The 19,553-nt window shown below is 58.7% G+C and overlaps 6 protein-coding genes across 6 annotated transcripts; 4 read left to right on the forward strand and 2 right to left on the reverse strand.

The window, feature by feature from the left end:
• Positions 1-939: 939 nt before the first annotated feature.
• Positions 940-1,137, forward strand: V2A60_007170 (uncharacterized protein; the record flags this gene model as incomplete). The annotated part of the gene is made up of 1 exon (XM_083258456.1): positions 940-1,137. The coding sequence occupies one exon, from the start codon at positions 940-942 to the stop codon at positions 1,135-1,137; it is 198 nt and encodes a 65-aa protein (XP_083114582.1).
• A 449-nt stretch (positions 1,138-1,586) lies between these two features.
• V2A60_007171 (ferric reductase family protein) lies at positions 1,587-3,692 on the reverse strand (the record flags this gene model as incomplete). Its single annotated transcript, XM_083258457.1, has 2 exons — positions 1,587-3,423; positions 3,538-3,692. 2 exons carry the CDS (start codon positions 3,690-3,692, stop codon positions 1,587-1,589), a joined length of 1,992 nt encoding a protein of 663 aa, XP_083114583.1.
• A 1,576-nt stretch (positions 3,693-5,268) lies between these two features.
• Positions 5,269-6,305, forward strand: V2A60_007172 (copper acquisition factor BIM1-like domain-containing protein; the record flags this gene model as incomplete). Its single annotated transcript, XM_083258458.1, has 2 exons — positions 5,269-5,697; positions 6,000-6,305. 2 exons carry the CDS (start codon positions 5,269-5,271, stop codon positions 6,303-6,305), a joined length of 735 nt encoding a protein of 244 aa, XP_083114584.1.
• A 1,305-nt stretch (positions 6,306-7,610) lies between these two features.
• On the forward strand, positions 7,611-12,245 carry V2A60_007173 (uncharacterized protein; the record flags this gene model as incomplete). The annotated part of the gene is made up of 1 exon (XM_083258459.1): positions 7,611-12,245. The coding sequence occupies one exon, from the start codon at positions 7,611-7,613 to the stop codon at positions 12,243-12,245; it is 4,635 nt and encodes a 1,544-aa protein (XP_083114585.1).
• Positions 12,246-12,659: 414 nt separating this feature from the next.
• V2A60_007174 (amino acid permease/ SLC12A domain-containing protein) lies at positions 12,660-14,507 on the reverse strand (the record flags this gene model as incomplete). The annotated part of the gene is made up of 3 exons (XM_083258460.1): positions 12,660-12,699; positions 12,752-14,184; positions 14,265-14,507. The coding sequence occupies 3 exons, from the start codon at positions 14,505-14,507 to the stop codon at positions 12,660-12,662; spliced, it is 1,716 nt and encodes a 571-aa protein (XP_083114586.1).
• A 2,937-nt stretch (positions 14,508-17,444) lies between these two features.
• Positions 17,445-19,481, forward strand: V2A60_007175 (uncharacterized protein; the record flags this gene model as incomplete). The annotated part of the gene is made up of 4 exons (XM_083258461.1): positions 17,445-18,040; positions 18,146-18,453; positions 18,550-18,736; positions 18,842-19,481. 4 exons carry the CDS (start codon positions 17,445-17,447, stop codon positions 19,479-19,481), a joined length of 1,731 nt encoding a protein of 576 aa, XP_083114587.1.
• Between the last annotated feature and the right edge of the window lie 72 nt (positions 19,482-19,553).

Below are 19,553 nucleotides of genomic sequence, written 5' to 3' on the forward strand. Positions count from 1 at the left end.
CTCCCTCCCCCAAAGATACACAAAGTGTGCACTTTCATTCTTGGAGGGGAGGGAAAGGGGCTTGCATCATTGAGTGAAGCAGGCTGCCACTCACCACTCTCGGCTGCATTGATTTCCTGCTGCGACGGGTGTGCGTGTCGCTGCGACGGGAATGCCGAGCTGGGCGAGCCGGCCAAAGAGGCACCTGAAGATTTCCCAACGAGTACATGCGGCATGACCACGACTTGCCGTCCTGAGCCGCCCTTGAGCTTGACTATTCTTCGCAGGGCGGCAAGATGCACGAGTTGCCGATGGTCATCCTCTCTCCTCCTCGTCGGTCACAGTAAGCCAAGGTCACATGGAGCCGACAGATGTCTGGAGACGAGTGATAAACTGAAAGTGTAGAAAAGCAAGGATCATTTTGCTCTTTTTTGAAACTGTACAAAAGCTTTCCTGCACGTTGAGGCTTCAGGCCGCGTAGTCGCCGAGACACAGCCGCCTTGCCAAGGCTGCCCGGTTGCAACAAGCGAGCCTCGTCTCCTCGTCCCTCCAAAGCTTTCTTGAACGATGTGCCCGTACCCAGCCAAGCCAGCAACAAAGAGTTTCTCCACACACAGCCTCGCTCACCATCGACAAAACCGGAGTAGGGGGGGGGGGGGGCTTTGGGCTGATCCTTGCGCTTTTGCCCTGGAAAGGCAATGGTAACGCTCGTGATTGGACGCCTGATCGGCCAGGAGGGGGGACGAGGCGGACGGTGAACACGGACCTGCAGCCGGGGTCCTGCGAGCCTGATTTACCGCGGCGCGCCGAGACTGGTTCACTGAGTATAAAAGAGGTGCGTCTCGGTCCTTGATGAACGGAGATGGCTGTCCACTACAATACAATACAAAACAATTCACTAGCATTTTTTTCTTTTCTTTTTTTTGCCTTCTCTCGTCTCAACACAAAACAAATCCCACAATGAAGCTGTCCGCCACCACCGCCGTCATCGCCGGCTTCGTTGCCGTCGCTGCTGCTCTGCCTACCGCCAACGTGGTGGTCCGCAGCGGCGGCGTCGACAACGCCGTCATCGTCGCCCGTGATGATGTCGTCGTCGACGCTGCCCGTCGGTCGGGCGATACTATCTACGGTCCCGGCGAGCCGAATGATGATGACTGAGTGCCACCCATCCTCCACCGGATGACAACCGGAGCCAAGAAAAAAAAAAAGACAAGCATGAAGAGGATATGAATTGCCAAAGAGGATAGAAAAGCTCGCGGCAACGCGGCCGATGACTTATGCATCGAGCCCCCCGGCTCAACAAGCACGGCAAACAGTTGATGGAGTCTGAATATTGTTGTTTGGAAGGAGTTGGACGTCCATTTACTTTTCTTCTGGGTTCAATGGTTTCCTTATAGGGTTACTTTTTTTTTTGGGAATACAAGATACAACACAGTGCTGATTCATTTGCTATGGCCCATATGGTACGAACGTGGTTACATGTAATGCAGTCCTGTTGGCTTCCTATTGATATACATAGATATATATGACTGGATCTCTCCAAAGTGGACATGATGGACCAATGTACATCCCATCGGTCCCACGGAAACCGTTTGTCGTAAACGTCGTCAAAATGCATACTCCTCCACGTGGAGGTAGATCCCCTGGGCCCCCGTGCCCTTGTGCACGGCCCGCTCGTCGCTCAGCGCCGCGACGCAGTTGCGCGTGCGCGCGACAATCTCCCTGCCGCCGCAGACGACGACGGCCGTCTCGCCCCAGGCGTCCTCGACGGGCTCGCGGATGAGGGCCTCAATATCGGGCCGGCCGGCGTACTCGCGGATGGAGTGCGTCGTCGCTGCGGCCGGCAGCTGGTGCGAGTCGCTGTCAGAAGCGTTGCTGCTGTCTGCAGCTGTCGTCGTCACCCTCGTGTGGTCGTCCTGCTGGTGTTGATGGTGGTGCACGGCCGCGGCCCTCTTCTCGTCGACGTCCAGATCGGAGCTGTCGCGCGCGTCGCCGCCGCGCAACAGGCTACCGCTCGCTTTTCTCTCGGGGAATTCAGACTCCTCGGCGGCGGCGGAGCCAAGGCCGCCGGTGATGGCCAGGTGCAAGCGGACGTCGACGCCTTGGGCGCGGGCGGCGCGGGCGGCTTCGCTGGCGCGGGCGACGTAGTAGTGCGTCTCGGCGGCGGACCGGGCGACGATGGCGAGGTCGACGCGGCGCACGCACGTCTGCTGCGCGGACCGGGCGGCGACGGCCTCGAGGATGGGCACGACGAAGCTGGCGCCGGTGGAGGCGCCGACGAGGACCAGCCGCTCAAAGGCGTGCCAGTTGGCGGGCGCGCCGTAGGGGCCCGAGACGAGGCCGGTGAGCTCGGCGTCCGGGTTGTCGGCGGCGTAGCGGTGTAGGCGCCGGGAGAAGCCGGCGTGGGCACGGACCACCAGCTGGATGCTGGCGCCGCAGGAGGCGCCCGGTAGGTTGTCGTCATGGTCATCGTCGTCGGTACCGCGCGCGCAGGCAATGGTGTACGGGTGGGCCTCGAGCGGACCGAGGCGCGGGATCCAGAGGTAGACGTGCTGGCCGGGAGACCACCGAAAGCGGACGTCCTTGACGGTGAGGACGGTGGTGGCGTCGCCGACGGCGCGGGCGACAACGCGGTGGCCGATGCGACGGCGGCGGCCCTCCGACGACGACGGCGGCGAAGACGAAGTGCCACTACCGCCGGCTCGCGTAGGCCGGGGTATGTTCTGCCAGAGCAGGTTGGCCCAGCGGGCAAGGCGGTCAAAGGCGAAGAAGGCGACGGACATCCAGAGAAAGTGGCGGGCGTTGGCGGGGACGTGCATGTAGACGAGCCAGAGCATGAGGACGGCGGAGACGACGTGCTGGAGAAGCCAGACCTCGTAGGCGAGACGGCGGACGGGGAGGAAGCCGACGACGGCGGACCAGAGAAGGACGGCCCAGGCGCCGAGGCCGTACTTGACCATGGGCATAATCTCGAGCTCGTACTGGACAAAGTCGGCGCGCACCCACTCGGTCCAGAAGTGGAAGCCGTGGCAGGTGGCGGTGACGAGCATGGTGCGGGCGACCCAGCGGTGCAGCCAGCTGAGGCGCTCGTGGCCGGCGCCGACGAGCAGGCCGACGGGGTTGCACTTCATGGCGAGCAGGTAGAGCATGGGCAGCTGGCAGACGGCGATCCAGGCGTTGCGGAAGCCGATGCGCTCCCAGTAGGTGGCGTCGCGGGCGACGACGCGCCACGACATGAGGTAGGCGACGACGGCCCAGTAGCAGAGCAGGGCGAGCACGCGGCCGAGCGGGGGCGGCGTCGCCCAGCCGAGGCCGCGGACGGTGACGAGGTACTGCGGATGGCTCATCTCGCGGAGGACGGCCGTGGCTGTGGCCCAGGACCGGGCGAGGCGGCCGTCGGGGCGCGTGGGATGCTGCACGGTGGGATCTCGACACGAGGCGATTCTGAGACTGCATTAGCAGGCATTTGTCCGGGAAGGGGGCCTTTTCAAGCAATAATGGGAGAGAGAGAGAAAGATGAAGAGAGAGAGAGACGGTAGAAAGCGTGGTCTGGTTTACCTGGTGTGAGCGGCGTACGCGTTGACGGCGCGGATGGCGGCGAGCAGGGCGACGACGCCGGCGGCAATATACCAGTAGTCGCGGGAGAATGCGTGGTTAATGTCGGAGCCCATGCCCGGGTGATCCATGTGCATGCCGCCCATTCCCATATCCATGATGGCGGCGGTGCGGCGTTGCCGGCGGTGGTGATGTCGATGTAGACGGACGTGAGCATGCGGCGGTGGTGGGTGATCGAGGAGGAGACGGCGGCTCGAGAAGAAAAGAAGACGGAAGACGGAAAATGAGTAGGCTGGAAGAGGAGAAGGAATGAATTAGAATAAGGAGTTGTATATACAGAATAGAGAATAGAAAATAGAAAATGTCGGGCCGTTGTGCTGCAGTTGTCGATGTACGTATGTGCAAGTGACATGGGCGTGGAGAGTTGGGCATGGGTCTGACTATGGATGAATGGGGAAATACTACCCAGCTGAAACTACCTCATGAATAATATTGAAAAAGAAAAATCGACAAAAGAAAAAGGCCGCATTTGAGCGCAGACAGGCCGGGGCCGGAAGGAAAAAAAGAATCATGGCGTGGGTTTGACGCTATTGCAATCATCTGTGCATTCAAAACCGCCAAAGTAGTCCAAGTACCACTTGGAAAAGAGGGAAAAAAAAAGAAAACTTGCTCAAACATTCTCACCAACTGTGGCTTGACAAGGGACAAACAGCGTCGCGATTGGCCCGACGGCGGCAGAGAGGGGGCCGCCACGGTGCGGCTAAGCCAAGCCGGCCAGCCACAGCCGGAACCGGGACTTTGGTAAGAGGCGAGTACAAGCGAAACGAAGATGATGGACAAGAAATAATCAATAGGAAAACAATGTCGATGTTTTTTTCTCTCTTCTTCAAAAGAGAGACGACAAGACAAGAAGTACTCGTCGGCCCATGTCGAGCGAAGCGAGGAAAAAAAGAAGAAAAAAAGACGGCTGCTGGTTTATCCAGTCTGTGCTATGTGCTTCTGTCCACCCCCGCTCCCCCGTTTGCAACACCCGCGCCACCCCTCAACGCCACAGGATACTATCGCGAAACTGAAAAATAAAATAAAATGATGAAGAAAAAAAATAAAAGAAAAAGAAATAACGGAAAGGGGGAAGCAATTGAGTCAGAAAAGAAGAAGAATAAATAAAAATAGATCAATTTATCAATAAAAAAATTGTTGTTGGAAAAAAAAAACTGCACTATCAACGGCATCTTTATTCCGATTCTCCCACCAGCTAACAAGCCCAAGCGCCCCAAGGTGACAGATGACGGCAGGGTTTCCAGGAATTAAAAAAACCAATACTAATATACCCCCTCATCCTCCTCCGCCTGCTCCTCCTGCTCCCCTTTATTCTCCTCCATTCAACCATTATTACTCCGTTCGGATATAACAACGCCAAGCGCACCACCATCTCTCGGCGTGTCCCTGTCTTTGACTCCGTCTCTTGACACCCGGCCCCCTCCCCACCCGCGCCGGCTACAAACGAACCCATCTACTACGACGCACGACTTTATTTTCTCTCTCTCTTCTTTCTCTACTTCTTTTATTCATCTCCGATATATACCATCGTTCTCTCTCGCTCTCGCTCTCTTACCTCCTCTCTTCTCTCCATCTTACCTACAACCAATCAGCAGAATAACTACACACAAAGACTTTACAACCACAACACCACAACACCACAACATCAACATCACCATCAAAGTTACCCTCACAATGCGCTCCCCTTCGTCCTCCTCCTTCATCCCCATCGCCACCATTGCCGCCTCTCTCCTCGCCAACCTCACCTCTGCCCACTTCACCCTCAAGTATCCTCCCACCATTGGCTTCGAAGACGCCAAGGAGGACACGGCCCCCTGCGGCGGCTTCACCCCGGACCTGTCCAAGTCGGACCTGCCCGACTTCCACATTGACGGCGATGCCGTCGCCGTCCGCCTCAGCCACCCGCAGAGCAAGTGGCTGTTCCGCGTCACCACCTCGGACGACCCTTCCGACGCCAACAACTGGGAGCAAATCTACCCCATCGTCCTGCAGAGCGGCCTGGGCGATTTCTGCCTCCCGCAGCTGACCGTGCCCCAGAAATATGAGGGTAAAAAGGGTGTCCTTTCCATTGTCTCTTCCGCTGTCGACGGTTTACTTTATCAGGTATGATCTCATTTTTTTTCTTTTTTCCTCGCTTCGCTCGACGTGGAACATGACAATGTCATTGGTATCAGTGGTTTTATTTTTGATTTTTTCTTCTTTTTTCTTCTTTTTCTTTTTTTTACCTCGCTTCGCTCGACGTGGACCGTGACATGGTATTGGTATCCAGCGGTTTTTACATGGCTATTAAAACTTGTCAAATGATACCAACGGAAGCCCATGGCCCACGTCGAGCGAAGCGAGGGAAAAAAAAGAAAGAAAGAGAGTGTGTGCAGAATTTGGCTAACATGGACCGTGATTCTCAGTGCTCCGTCGTCAACTTTGTCAAGGGTTCTCAAAAGGCTCCCAGCCAGTGCACCAACGCGACCCTCTCCGCCAGCTTCACCAGCGACAGCGCCCTGTCCGCCCTCGTCGGCAGTGGCAGCAGCGGAAGCGGAAGCGGCAGCAATGGCACGGCCACCTCGTCGTCCGGTGCCGGCGGCAAGGGCTCTTCCTCCGCCACGGCCAGCCCCTCGGCGTCGCCCACCAAGAACGCCGCCGTCGCCGCCACGGCGCAGCAGGCCAGCTCGGGGCTCGTCGCCGTGCTGGGCGGTCTTTTGCTGCTGATTTGAGTTTTTAACGGCACGTGTGTGCAACCAACGAGCCACCAAAATGTACAGAGTTCAGCAGCATCGTGACGAAAAAGACCGGCCCCCCTCCGTCCCGTGTGACGAGATGAGGCGGCGTAATTGGCTCAGTGAAATTAGCGCCGACGGGACAAGGTCCAGCGTGGGAAAAGGGTTCGGTTCTACTTAGTGAGTACTGATGGAGGACACTGAGTGGCTGTAGAGACGTGCGGCGATGATTAGCGTTGTATAATTTGTACTGTGTAGAGTTGATGATGATGATTCAGAAACGGTTTTTTTTTAAAGAAATTCTATTTTTCAAGGTTTTACATTTTCTTAAGCTACCCGATCAAACTTTGCTGCCTCCATCGTCATTACAGCCTTTTTGTTTTTCCTTCTTTTCTTCTCTTTTCCTTCTTGCCTTCTTCTTTTTTGCCTTGCATCCTAGAGTCATCTCCCTTTCATCACCCTCGTCTCGTCCACCGTCTCCATCTCACTATTCAAAAAGTATAAACCCCGTCCCCCCGGCTCGGACGAGGCTCCCAGACCAACCCAAAGAAGCAGGACACTTGTTCTCTCGCTACCCCCAACTTACTTTCTGATCCAGTACTTACTCAATAGTTAATAGTTTGTCCGTATCGGCCAACCTTGCATCATAATTCACCCCACATTATTTTCTTTCCCCCCGCGGCATCCACACACACACACCGACCTTGGTCCCTTGCGCCAGCCCAGCCTAGCCTATAGGGGTTTTTTTCTGCCTTTCTTCCGTCCTTCTCTTCCTCTCTCTCGTCATTCCTATTTTCTACGTCTCCAAAAATTCCCATCTCTGGTCTTCCCTCTTGGCTTCAACTTTTTTTCTTCGTCTTTTCTCGTCGTTGCTTTGAGGCCTCTGTGTCGTCTTGCACCAGGCCCTCCGGCTCCGGCTCCGACACCCGAAAGCCACCGTCGCATTTTCCCAGCCTCGTGGCTTCACGCGCCGCCACAGACTCCAGAGACACAGACAATCTCTCCGATAAACCTCACCTCCGCGCGCGCGCCTGAGGAAAGTCATCCTCGCTTTACTGCTACCCTCTCTCTTTTTCCTTTTCTTTTGTTTTCTCACCCTTCAATACGTCATTTGCATCTTGACCAATGCCGTACTACAATTGCTTGACATAATTGTCTTTTTGCTTTTCCTCTTGGGCTCATCATCCCCATCCATCCCCGCACACTCCCCCGCCCCCAAACCTCATACCCATATCATCTCTCTCTTCCCCTCGCCGCACGCCCTCTTTCCCCGGGGAGGATTTCTTTTTTTTTTTGCCCATCATGAACCTGTACCTTTTCAATGCCCTCATTGAGCGTCCGAGGGTTCGCGGCCTCCTCCACCAGGGCGGCGACTTCTACCCGGTCCCGCACATTGACTGGCCCACCAACTACACGACGCGGCACGGCGTCCGCTGCCCCGGCGCCGGCGAGACGGCCACGCTGTCCGTGCTCGCCGCCGTGACCGTCGCCGCCGCCGCCGTCTACCTGGCGCGCGCCCGCCTCTTCCGCCTACTGCCCCCGTGGCTGAGACCCTTTGCCGCCGAGGAGGGGCCCGATCATCACGGCGGCGACGGCGACGGCAATGGCGGCTTTGACGGACCCTTCAAGCCCCGGCGCTGGACGCACTGGACCCTGCTGCTCTGCCTCGTCGCCCTCGCCGGCCTGCTGCTCGCCCTCGTCCCCGTCGTGCTCGCGCCCGCCGACCCCCGGCACTGGCTCGAGGCGGTGCCCTGGCTGGCCGTCGCGCTCGTCACCGTCGCCGAGCGCCCGACCAGCACCCCGCGCCTGCTGCTCGTCCAGTACGCCGCCATGCTCCTCGCCGCCGCCGCCGTCTACTCGGCGCACTTTCTCGACCGCGACCTGCTCCGCCTCGAGCCCACCCAGCTCGCCCGCCTCGTCCTCGCCGCCCTCGCCCTCGCCGCCGTCTGCGCCATGCCCATGCGCGACCCGGCCTGGGACGTCGCCGACATTGGCTCCGCCGCCCGCCCGCCCTCGTCGCTCCTGCGCAGCCCCGAGGACAACCTGAGCCTCATCCGCTTCTGGACCGTCAGCTGGGTCACCCCGCTGGCCGCCCTGTGCCGCACCCGCGAGATCACCGAGGACGACGTCTGGCAGCTGCCCCTCGACTTCCAGCACACCCGCCTCTACATGGTCTTCCGCGAGGTCCGCGGCCGCCTGCTGCCCTGCCTCATCGAGGCAAACGGCCTCGACCTGTGCATCTCCACCGCCCTCGCCGTCGTCGAAAAGGTCCTCGAGGTCACCAACATCCGCCTCACCAGCAAGCTCTACCAGGCCCTCGACCGCCGCGCGCCCCGCGAGGCCGTCTACTGGTGCCTCGTCATGCTCGCCCTCGACGCCGTCCGCCAGGTCTCCAAGACCACGGCCAACTGGTACTCCCGCAAGGCTTATGAGCGCTCTCGCGGCGAGACCTTTATCGGCCTCTTCAGCAAGCTCCTCACCCGCGCCGTGCCGGGCTCCGACACCACCGAAAAGGGACCTCAAGACAAGGCCGCCGTCGCCGCCGCTGCTGCTGCCGCTGCTGCTGCCTCTACGCTACCCGACATTGACAATCCTGACCTCAACGGCCAGGTCCACATCCAGCAGGACCCGCAAACCGCGATGCAGCGCTTCGTCTCGCGCATCTGCGGCGGCCCCAAGAAGCGGCAGCCCGGCACCGCAACCGCGCCGTCCGACGACCACCGCCCCGCGCAGCCTGCCTCCAACGCCAAGGTGGTCAACCTCGTGCGCGGCGACACGTACGAGATCTCGCAGCGCTTCTGGGACTTCCAGAAGCTCGTGTCGCAGCCCGTCAAGATCGTCTTCACCATGTACTACCTGGTCGACATCATGGGGTGGCCGTCGACGGTGGGCTTCGCGCTCATGGCGCTGTTCCTGGCCTGCAACTCGCTGCTCGTCGCGCGCCTCGTCCGGCTCGAGCGCCAGCGCACCGCCCACTCGGACAAGCGCGCCCAGGCCGTCTCGCACTTTGTCGAGGCCAGCCGCCCGCTCAAGCTCAACGGCTGGACGGGCGCCTGGGCCGCGCGCATCTTCCGCTTCCGCGCCCTCGAGATGGCCAAGCGCCTGCAGATGGCCCACACCACCGCCGCCATCTCGACGCTCAACGTCGCCGGCGGCACCTCGTACCCGCTCGCCGGCATCGCCCTCTTCGCCCTCGTCCTGCGCCGCGGCCTCCCCAACGACGTCATCTGGCCCTCCCTCCAGCTCTTTGGCCAGCTCGAGGCCAGCGTCAAGGAGGCCTTTGACCTCGTCTCCGCCTTTTGGAAGACCACCATCCCCGTCGAGCGCGTCCACGCCTACATGGACGAGCCGGACCGCGACGTGGCTGCCCCCGCCCCCGACCGCGACCCCGCCGCTCCGGGTGGTGGTGGTGCGCCGCCACCCAGCAGCATCGTCTTTCGCGGCGCCACCTTTGCCAGGCCGTCGGCCGACCCGGCCGCCCCGGCCGTCCTGCGCGACCTCGACCTGAGCCTCGGCCCCGGCCTCACCATTGTGCGCGGCAAGGTGGGCGCCGGCAAGTCCAGCCTGCTGCTCGCCGCGCTCAACGAGATGGAGCTGCGCGGGGGCGCGTGCACGCTGCCCGACGAGCCCGTCGGCTACGCGCAGCAGCTGCCCTGGCTGCAGAGCAAGACGATCCGCGACAACATCGTCTTCCAGCACCCCTTCGACGCCAACCGCTACCGCCAGGTGCTGCACGCCTGCGCGCTCGCGCCCGACCTCGCCGCGCTGCCCCAGGGCGACATGACGAGGCTCGAGGAGGGCGGCGTCGGCCTGTCGGGCGGCCAGAAGGCGCGCGTAGCCCTCGCCCGCGCCGTCTACTCCCCGAGCCGCGTGCTGCTCCTCGACGACCCGCTCGCGCCGCTCGACCACGACACGGCCACCGCCATCGTCCGCCGCTTCCTGCAGGGGCCGCTCGCCAAAGGGCGCACCGTCGTCATGGTGACGCACCGCGACGACCTGGTGCTGCGCATCGCCGACGCCGTCGTCGACGTCGCCCACGGCACCGCCCGCGTCCTCACCCCCGACGAGGTCCGCGACGAGCTCGCCCACCCGTACCACCACCACGACAACGCCGCCGAGCACGATGCGGCGCACGACGACGCCGACCACTCGGCCGCGACGCGCGAGGAACCCCTCTCCGACGGCAAGATCGACCCCGAGGACCCCTCCGAGACGGGCGGCGTGTCGTGGACCGTCTACCTCCGGTACATGCAGGCCGGCGGCTGGCATCTCTGGGTGCTGCTGGCCGTGGCGTACGGCATCTCGCGGTACTGCGACATTGCGCGGGCGCGGCTGCTCGAGGAATGGGGCAAGGACACGGCCGCCGCCGCCGGCGCGCACCTCGCGCACCACGCCGCCTCCGGCCGCGGCTACTGGGGCCTGCCCGACGCCGAGGGCCACCCGCGCGTCTGGCTCAGCGTGCTCGCGGCGCTGTCGGCCGGGCAGGTCGCCAGCTACGGCGCGGCGCAGGTGCTGCTGGCGCGCATCAGCGTGGCCGCCGCGCAGGGCCTGTTCCGCGCGGCCGTCGGCAAGGTGAGCCGGGCGACGTTCCGGTACCACGACACGACGCCGACGGGCCAGCTCAAGAACCGGCTCATCGCCGACATGTCCATGGTGGACGGCGGCATCCTGGCGCCGCTCGAGTCCTTCGTCTTCAACCTCATCTCGCTCGTCATGTCGCTGGCGGCGATTGCGACGCACCAGCCGGCGCTGCTGGCCGTCCTCGGCGCCGTCTCGCTGCTCTTCGTCTACTTCTTCCGGCTCTACGTGCCCGTGTCGCGCTGCCTGCGGCGCATGGAGATGCGCTACCTCACGCCCATCATCGCCAACATTGGCGTCATGCAGGACGGCCTCGTCACCGTGCGCGCCATGCGCGCCGAGCCGCACTTCCAGCGCCGCCACCTCGAGGCCGTCGACGACTTCCAGAAGCAGGATCACTTCTTCTGGAGCATGGCTTTTTGGCTCGACTTCCGCCTCTCCATGACCTCGGCCGTCATGCGCGCCGCCCTCATCGGCCTCATGGTCGGCCTCGGCACAGCCGCCTCGGCCGTCGGCTTCGTCCTCACCCAGACCACCATCGCCATGGCCGCCGTGCAGCAGCTCTGCGAGCGCTTCGCCCAGCTGCAGCTCGACGCCGTCAGCCTCGAGCGCGTCCACATGCTCGACAGGATCCCCGCCGAGCCCAGCGGCGGCGAGCAGCCCCCCGCCGACTGGCCCGCCCCGGGCGACGCCGTCACCTTTACCGACATGTCCTTCCGGTACGACGACGACCTGCCGGCCGTGCTCGACCGCGTCACGCTCTCCATCCCCGGCGGCTCCACGTGCGCGGTCCTCGGCCGCACCGGCTCCGGAAAGTCCACCATTGCCAACGCCCTGCTGGCGACCGCCGCGCCCGCCCACGGCACCCTGACCATCGGCGGCGTCGACCTCGCGACCGTCGACCGCACCGCGCTGCGCAACCGCATCACCTTCATCCAGCAAGACCCGACGCTGTTCCCGGGCACGCTGCGCGACAACCTCGACCCCGAGGGGCGGTTCACGGACGCGGCGTGCGCCAACGCCATCTCCCGCGTCCTCGGCCCCGCCTGGGGGCTCGACTCGCCCATCGACGCCGGCGGCAAGAACCTCTCGCAGGGCCAGCGCCAGCTCGTCGGCATCGGCCGCGCTGTCCTACGCCGCTCTGGCCTCGTCATCCTCGACGAGGCCACCGCCAGCATCGACAGGGCCACCGCCGCCGTCGTCCAGCGCGTCCTGCGCGAGGAGCTCGCCCAGAGCACCGTCATCACCATCGCCCACCGCCTCGAGGCCGTCGAGGACGCCAACTGGTGCGTTAGGCTCGAGAGGGGCCGCGTGCTCGAGTGTGGCCCGGCGAGAGACCTAGCGACGAGTGGAAAGTAAGGCCTGCGGCCAAGGGGTAGCTGTATATAGACTTGAAAAGAACAATCTAGATAGAATAGTGTGGAGAATGTTCCTGTCATAGAAAACTATGTAGCAGCATAGCGAAATTGCATAGCTTAAAAATGTTGTCAAGATTTCGAAATTGCCTTCGTAATGCTTAATCCACTCTGTAGTTGCAGCTTCAAGCAACCTCTTTCCAACAGGCGGCTTGTTGAGCTAAAAAGTGTGTTGCTATATGTATGCTCACTTTGCTGCCGCGTACCATCACCACAACTCGCATGCGCAATTCCTATGTATAATTTTGTGAAACGTGCGTCTTCTATGTGCAATTCTATAGGGTATATAAATCATGAAAGTGTCCATGCTGGGTATCTGCCGTATACGCCCAAACCCCATCCAACGCCATCTTGCAGTCTATCCAAAGAGCATGTCTAGGATGCGCTCAAAGCGAGACCTGTTCACTGTCAGCAACGTGTCCATATACAGGATTGTAAGGGTGCACATACTCTGCCTTTTTGGGCACGTAGTTGGCTTCGTGTTCTTCTACTTCTGCCAGGTCCTTGACTAGGTCCACCTCCTCGGGCTTGTGAATCTTGGTCTTCATGACAATTTTGTAGCCGATATACAGTGCCGGAAATACGAAAATCATCATGTATGAGAATAGAAAGTTGGGCGTGTCCCAGCGACCGGGTAAGAACACGGGGTAGCCACCGACAAAGGCCATGAGAACCGTCCAGAAGAGCGCATAGTAGGCGGCGTAGGGCATGAACCAGGCGCGGTATGGCAGCGTAGCACGGTCGATGCCCTGAGCCTTGAGGGCGCGGCGAAAGCACAAGTAGGAAATGCAGACGCCTCCGAAGTTGAGCAGCTGCGACGCCGTGACGAGGGAGACGAACCAGTTGAGGACGACCGAAGCGCCAGAGCCCAGCTGCAAAAAAGACAGCAGCGCAAAAACGAGAACGACGGCAACGCAGTAGATCGGAACACCCTTCTTGGTGCATGTGGTGAGGAGACGCGGGGCCTTTCCCTCCAGTGCCAGACCATAGAGCGATCGTGACGCGCAGTAGACGTAGGAGTTGCCGGCGGAAAAGGCAGCTGTCAAAACGGTCGCGTTGACAATGTGGGGAAGAACCGGGATGCCGAGGCGCTTCATGGCGACAACGTAAGGAGACGCAGCGGCGCCGGGCGAGCCGTTGGCGTAGGCCTCAATGAGGTTCTTGTCGTTGTAGGGGACGAGGATGCCAACGCAGAGGGAGCCAAGAATGAAGAATGCTGTGAGTCGGTAAAAGACGGCGTTAAAGGCGCGAGGCATGACTTTGCGGGGGTTTTCGGCCTCGCCAGCGGCCATGGAGACGTAATCGGGACCAGCGATGGTGAAGGCGGCTTGGATCAAGCACTGTAAAAAGCCAATCCATCGACCAAGCCCGCCGGTGTAGCCATAGAGCTCGGCAAAGGAACCGGGGTTCGACCAGTAACGGAAGCCAAAGCGATCATGCTGGGGGTTGCCGCCGACCATGACGATAAAGGTAAAGAGCGCGAGACCGACAATGAGTAGCACCTTTCCCAGGGCGGCCCAAAACTCGGTTTCGCCATACCATTTGACGGCAATTACGTTGATTGCGGCGTAGAGAACAATGATAATGGCAATCATTGCACCTGTGGGTATTGCTTTGGTCCAAAAATTGATAATAAGGTTGCAAGCTGTCACTTCGAATGGCACCAGGGCGGCTTGAAAAACAAAAAAGTTCCAGCCAATGGCGAATCCAAAGGACTCGTCGACATAACGACCGGCGAATCGAATAAAAGGTGAGGAGATAGGCAGGTAAGTGACCATTTCAGCCATGCACAAGGTGACGGCGAGCACAACGGTACACCAAAAACTAAACGCGATGAAAAGACTACCGGGTCCGCCATGGAGAAGACCCTGACCGATTTGAACCTGTACATGATGGCAATGTCTAAGATTAGCACGTGATGGCAAGGCCCAGCAGGACATGCATTGTTTTCACGGGGACGCACATAGAGAACGGTTCCGATACTGCCGCCGATGCCAATCAGCTGAATGTGTCGCGACTTGAGTAGACGGTGAGTATGGTCGACCTTGCCACTGTCAAAGGATAGACGGCCGGCGTGGACATTGGAAGTGGATTTCGACTGGTCGGCAACGGCGTTGTCGGAGTCGCCAGCAGCTTTGTCGGAGCTGGCAATCTTTTCGGCGTTGTAGGGGTAGACCGGCGGGCTGTGAGTGCCGTCCGAGCCCATTGTGACGAATCGAGGCAAATCAAGGTGCTGATGCGAAAAGCAACCAGCGAGTGTGTTACCGTTGTGCAAGCTTGGGGAGGAGCAATTGCGAGCAGAAAGATTGCGACCTAGCTGTCACGAGGCAATTGGCGCGCTCCGTGGATGAATGGGCCGAGGATAACAGGCGTATGGAGCTTGGCGGTTGTGGGAATGTCTAGTCGTCGTATTATTGCATGGCGGGGAGCGATGTGGTGCCGGGGTTTCATGAGGAGAAGGTGAACGGGTCTCTGTGAAATGGAGATTTTGGCGATACAGAAGAAGAAAATCGGCGCCGGCCGGTCGGAGCGGCAAGTGCGTAGTATTTGAAGCAACGGCCAGCCCGGGGCGACAGCAGACCAGACCCGACGCGGACCACCAGGACCAGCAGCCAGCAATGGGATAGGACGGTTGGCGTCAGACGAGAGCGGGCACGGGCGGGGGGCTCTGCTGGTTGTGCTGAGCTTATCCAGTAGCATGTCGTCGTTGCCGGTGCTAATATCTGGGCAGCCAATAGACAACAGCCTAGAACAGCCTAGCATCGCGCCCCAGAGCGGCCAGGACCAGGGAGCGGCGGCGCAGGCGAGGCTACTACATAAACAGGGTTAGCTGCAAGTCAGGATGGATGCGTCCATGTCGCACGACACGTCCGATTGAAGAAGGACGGCATCGGGATGGAGGAAGAAGAGCGCCACAGACGCAACGTGGTGGGGGGGCGGAAAGGATGTTTGCGTGCAAGTAGTGGCATCCTGATGATTTGACGTTGAGTGCCGACCGAGTAGCGGAAGACGATGGTGGTACCAGTAGTTTGATAGAACCTTGTGATCGGGGGCAGTTTTGGACAGGAATCGGCCCATGGGTCACGACAGGTTTGGGTCTTGAAAGACTTGTTGATGGTTGTGTTTGCAGGTTTGGGAGAGTAGAAAAAAAAAAGAGGCAAAATGAGGAAGCAGCAGCGGCGGAAACCCCGCTGAAGACGGCGTTGGCAAAGGCTGTGTGCTTGGCGTTTTAGCGTGGCTTTTAGCGGCGGTACAGGGCGTTTTTGGGCTGTTCTAGTGCGTTTAGTGCGTTGAATGGGCCCATTTACAGGGGCTCTTCCCAACTAGACTGTGCTAGAGTTTAGTGCCAAGAGAGTTTTGCCGACAAAGGTTGATCTTCGGACGGCCTGTTCGCTAGATTCTAATAATTAATTCCAGTCCAAAAATAATAAAGGGAATGAAACAATTTTCTAGTGTATTAATTCTCGGGTTACGTATTTCTGCAATTGAAAATTAAGTCTCGTTAGGCTGTCACGTACCTTTCCTTGTCCTTCACTGTGTAGTACGTGCTGCTTGCCGTCTCAATCAGCCAGCCCACCAAATCAAACGTCTCGACTACAGAGTGTCGACCCGACAATGAAAGAATATATGAGTAAAGAATCGAGCGTTCATGTTGCATATCATGCTAGCTTCCTACAGTACGTATCGATACATGGATTTTTCAAGGGGCAAGGGAGCTCGCACCTACGAGCCAGGTTACTAAGAATATTGTCTGCAAACTCCGTCATGTACGGAAACGGAATTTTTGCTGGACGATTTGGGATGCTGTCAGCTCGTGCGCGATTACTTCATGGCTCATCAAAGGTTTTCTTCCTGCTTCCACTGGAGTAATTACTACCAGTCGTTTGCTAATCGGTATCATGATGAGAGATGTAGCTCGAACGGACCGTACAGGGTAGTGTGCACTTCTCAATATCGTCGCTATACACAGCTTACAATAACCGATATCGAGCGATTGATTTTCATATTCCTTTGATAGATTTCCTAATAGCAGATCCATTACTGAGATTATGTACAGCAACAACCACCTAGGTCAAACGCTCAGCCTGGTGAGGCCCTCCCACCTTGCAGTGTTGTTTTGTGTGAGGTCAGCCACTGCTCGAAGCAGGCTGATACCAGGGCAAATAAGCTCCATAAAGTGAATACCGACATGTTTGAGAGATAATGACTTCCGAGATTCCCTAACATTAGCCAAAGGACCGGATAGATGGACAAACTGTCAATCAAACAAGAATATGATGCGACTTGGATCAGTTGATCAGCGGCTAGCCAAAGTCTAGAGAATAATCTGGACGACCTCTAATTGGCTTCGAGACAGCATGATAGGGGATGACGTGGAAAGAAGGCTGGTAAACTGTTGGCAGTAACCCAAAATGTCAGAACAGGAACTCTCACATCTTGCCAACTGCATAAATCATGTTGAGAGCATTCATGACGCTTCCATGAGAACATCAGAGCAAGTGGCGGAGAGTAAGCCGCGAAGGTTCAAGAAAAAGAAAAGAAAATAACACCATGATTGCATGACTTGAAGGTTTCCACGGCAAGTTTTGTACCATACAACCAGCCGTGTCTCATATTCAAGGATGCGTAATGCACCAGTCATGGTCAACTTTAAGGTCTAACGTGGCCTTGACGCGCCTGTGACGAAGGGCTACAAAATTCGGGTCGAGATCCCGGGAAAAAGACTGGAAGATTTCGCGACCGGCATCACGCCCATTGAACATTGAACAAAGAGACACGTCTATGCCAGACATCCTTGGCTGTAAACTGACAAGTCGGAAACCATATTCAAGGTTTATGCAGGATAATTCGTATGCGGGACAAACAACCAACCCATCAAGCCACAGTCCGAGATAATTTCAATGTCTCAGACTTACATCAGATCTTAGTAGACACGGGAGACGGAAGCTTCGTTACGCGGCTTCGGGAAATGTGGTAGCAAGGCGGCCGCAGCTGAATCGATGTGACACAGTTTTGCTTTTCCTCCAAGTCGGCAATTGATTGGCGCAGACGTAATCGATGGGAAACCTTCTCGAGCTTCATACTTGTGATTGATCACAGCGGGCTCTCAAGCCTCCGACAACCGGAGAAAGTGTCAAAAGCCATGGCAGCGGCAATCGACAAACGGCGCGCGAAGCCACCGTCCGACTCTCCGCTCGCTCATCGGAGCAGCGGTACGGACAGGCTGGCATCGAATCCGAGCGAAACAACGCCGCTTCTGCAGCCGAGCGACGCCGCGACCACGTCAAACCACGGGCCTCGGATCCTGTACTCGACGACGCCGGACAACGCGCCGCCGCCAGCGCCGCGCGGCACCGCTCCGTCGACGGCACGGTTCTGGGCCCTGTTCTCGCAGATCCTCGCGACGCAGTTCCTCTGCTTCTTCGACACGACCGTCATGGTGTCCTCGCACCCCGTCATCACGTCGCACTTTGGCGCCGCCCACTCGGCGTCCTGGCTGTCGACGGCCTTCATGGTCGCGTCGACCGTCTCGCAGCCGCTCCTCGGCCGCCTGTCCGACGCGCTCGGCAGGAAGCCGCTCTTCCTCGGCACGCTGGCCGTCTTTTGCGCGGCGACGCTGTGGTGCGCGCTGGCCACGAGCATGGAGAGCCTCGTCGCCGCCAGGGCCGTGTGCGGTGTGGGGGCGGGCGGTACCATGCTCATGGGGAGCATCACAATGAGCGACATCATTCCGATCGAGTATGTGACTGCACTTTCCGAGAGTGTATCTGGTCGTCGTGGGGCGGGGGGCTTTTGATGTCCTCCGGGTCTCTGAAGCGAGTGAGAACTGACGCTAGACAACAGATCACGAGGCACCTACCTATCCTACATCAACATTGTTGTCGGCATTGGCTCTGGGCTAGGGGCCACGGTCGGCGGTACCATTGCCGAGACGATAGGCTGGCGATGGGAATTCGGCGTGCAGGTTCCCCCCCTTGTGGCATGTCTGGTCGTCGCATTGGTGGTGATTCCGGATGACTTGGGCGTCGTAGGGAAGAGGGAATCTCTCCATCAAGTAATGCGAGCCTTTGACACGCTGGGTGCACTTTCACTTACCTTGGCGGTATCGACGCTCATTGTCGGCCTGAACCTTGGCGGCAACATATATCCTTGTATGATCTATCCTCCGTCTTGAGGCAGTCGGCCTGTCCCGGGGGCTGGTGAAGTTCGCGCAAAAGTGTATTGGACTGACGTGAGTATTTGTACAGGGTCTCATCCATTCATCGTCACGTCCTTGATGGTCTTCGCGACAGCCTTCCCTGCCTTCTTCCTGATCGAGCGTCGCGCAGCAAAGCCGATTATGCCACTAAAGTTCATCTCCCGCAGGCCTCGCGCGAACCTGATTCTTTCAAACTTCTTGGGTGCCATGATTTCAAATGCCATCCTCTTCAATGCGTAAGAAACAGATTTTCATGTGTCTGCATCTTCTCCCTTTTCCTCTTCTACATCGCGTTCACTTCCTCCCAGATCGGCCAACTAACGGCGCTGCGATGAGTATAGACCACTCTACTTCCAAGCTGTGCTATTGACCAGCGCTACCTCCTCTGGCCTTCGACTTATGCTCCTAGCTATCGCCTCCTCTGTAACAGGCGCTTTGACCGGCCTGTTCATTACCATGACGCGCCGTCTTCAATCGCCCCTCGTGTGCGCCGCCGCACTGTATCTTTCTAGTATAATATCTCTTTGCGTCATGCGGCGCGATTTATTGGCTGATGTATTTTGGCTGGCCCTTGCGCCGTACGCCGTGGCAAACGGACTGCAGTTTACCACCACGGCCGTGGCAGTTCTGGCTACTTCTAGCCACGACGAGCAGGCCATCGTGATGAGTGTTCTTGCCATCTGGCGCAGCCTAGGTACCGTTTTTGGCGTCGCTTTCAGCAGCCTACTAGTTCAAAATGCGCTCCTACACTACCTCGACGTCTATGTTCATGGGCCTCTCAAAGTCGAGGTCGTTGCCCTAGCACGGGCGTCGGTCCAGGCGATTGCGAAGCTGGACCAACCATACCGGGAACAGGTTGTCCAAAGCTATGATGCTGCATTACGGTTAGCATTTGGATCTTGTATCGTTGCTGCCGTTATTACCGCCCTTCTTATTGTTCGACTCAGGCTGCCACAGCTACAGCCGTCTCGAAAAAGCTAGGTAGAGGCGTCCTCGCAAGTCAAATATGACAAACCTGTTATCTCCATCTGTCATTTGACTTCCGGTTCTTCG

This window comes from Cordyceps javanica, chromosome 4 (genome assembly GCF_051103115.1).
Source record: "Cordyceps javanica chromosome 4, complete sequence".
In the NCBI taxonomy this organism is placed as follows: domain Eukaryota; kingdom Fungi; phylum Ascomycota; class Sordariomycetes; order Hypocreales; family Cordycipitaceae; genus Cordyceps; species Cordyceps javanica.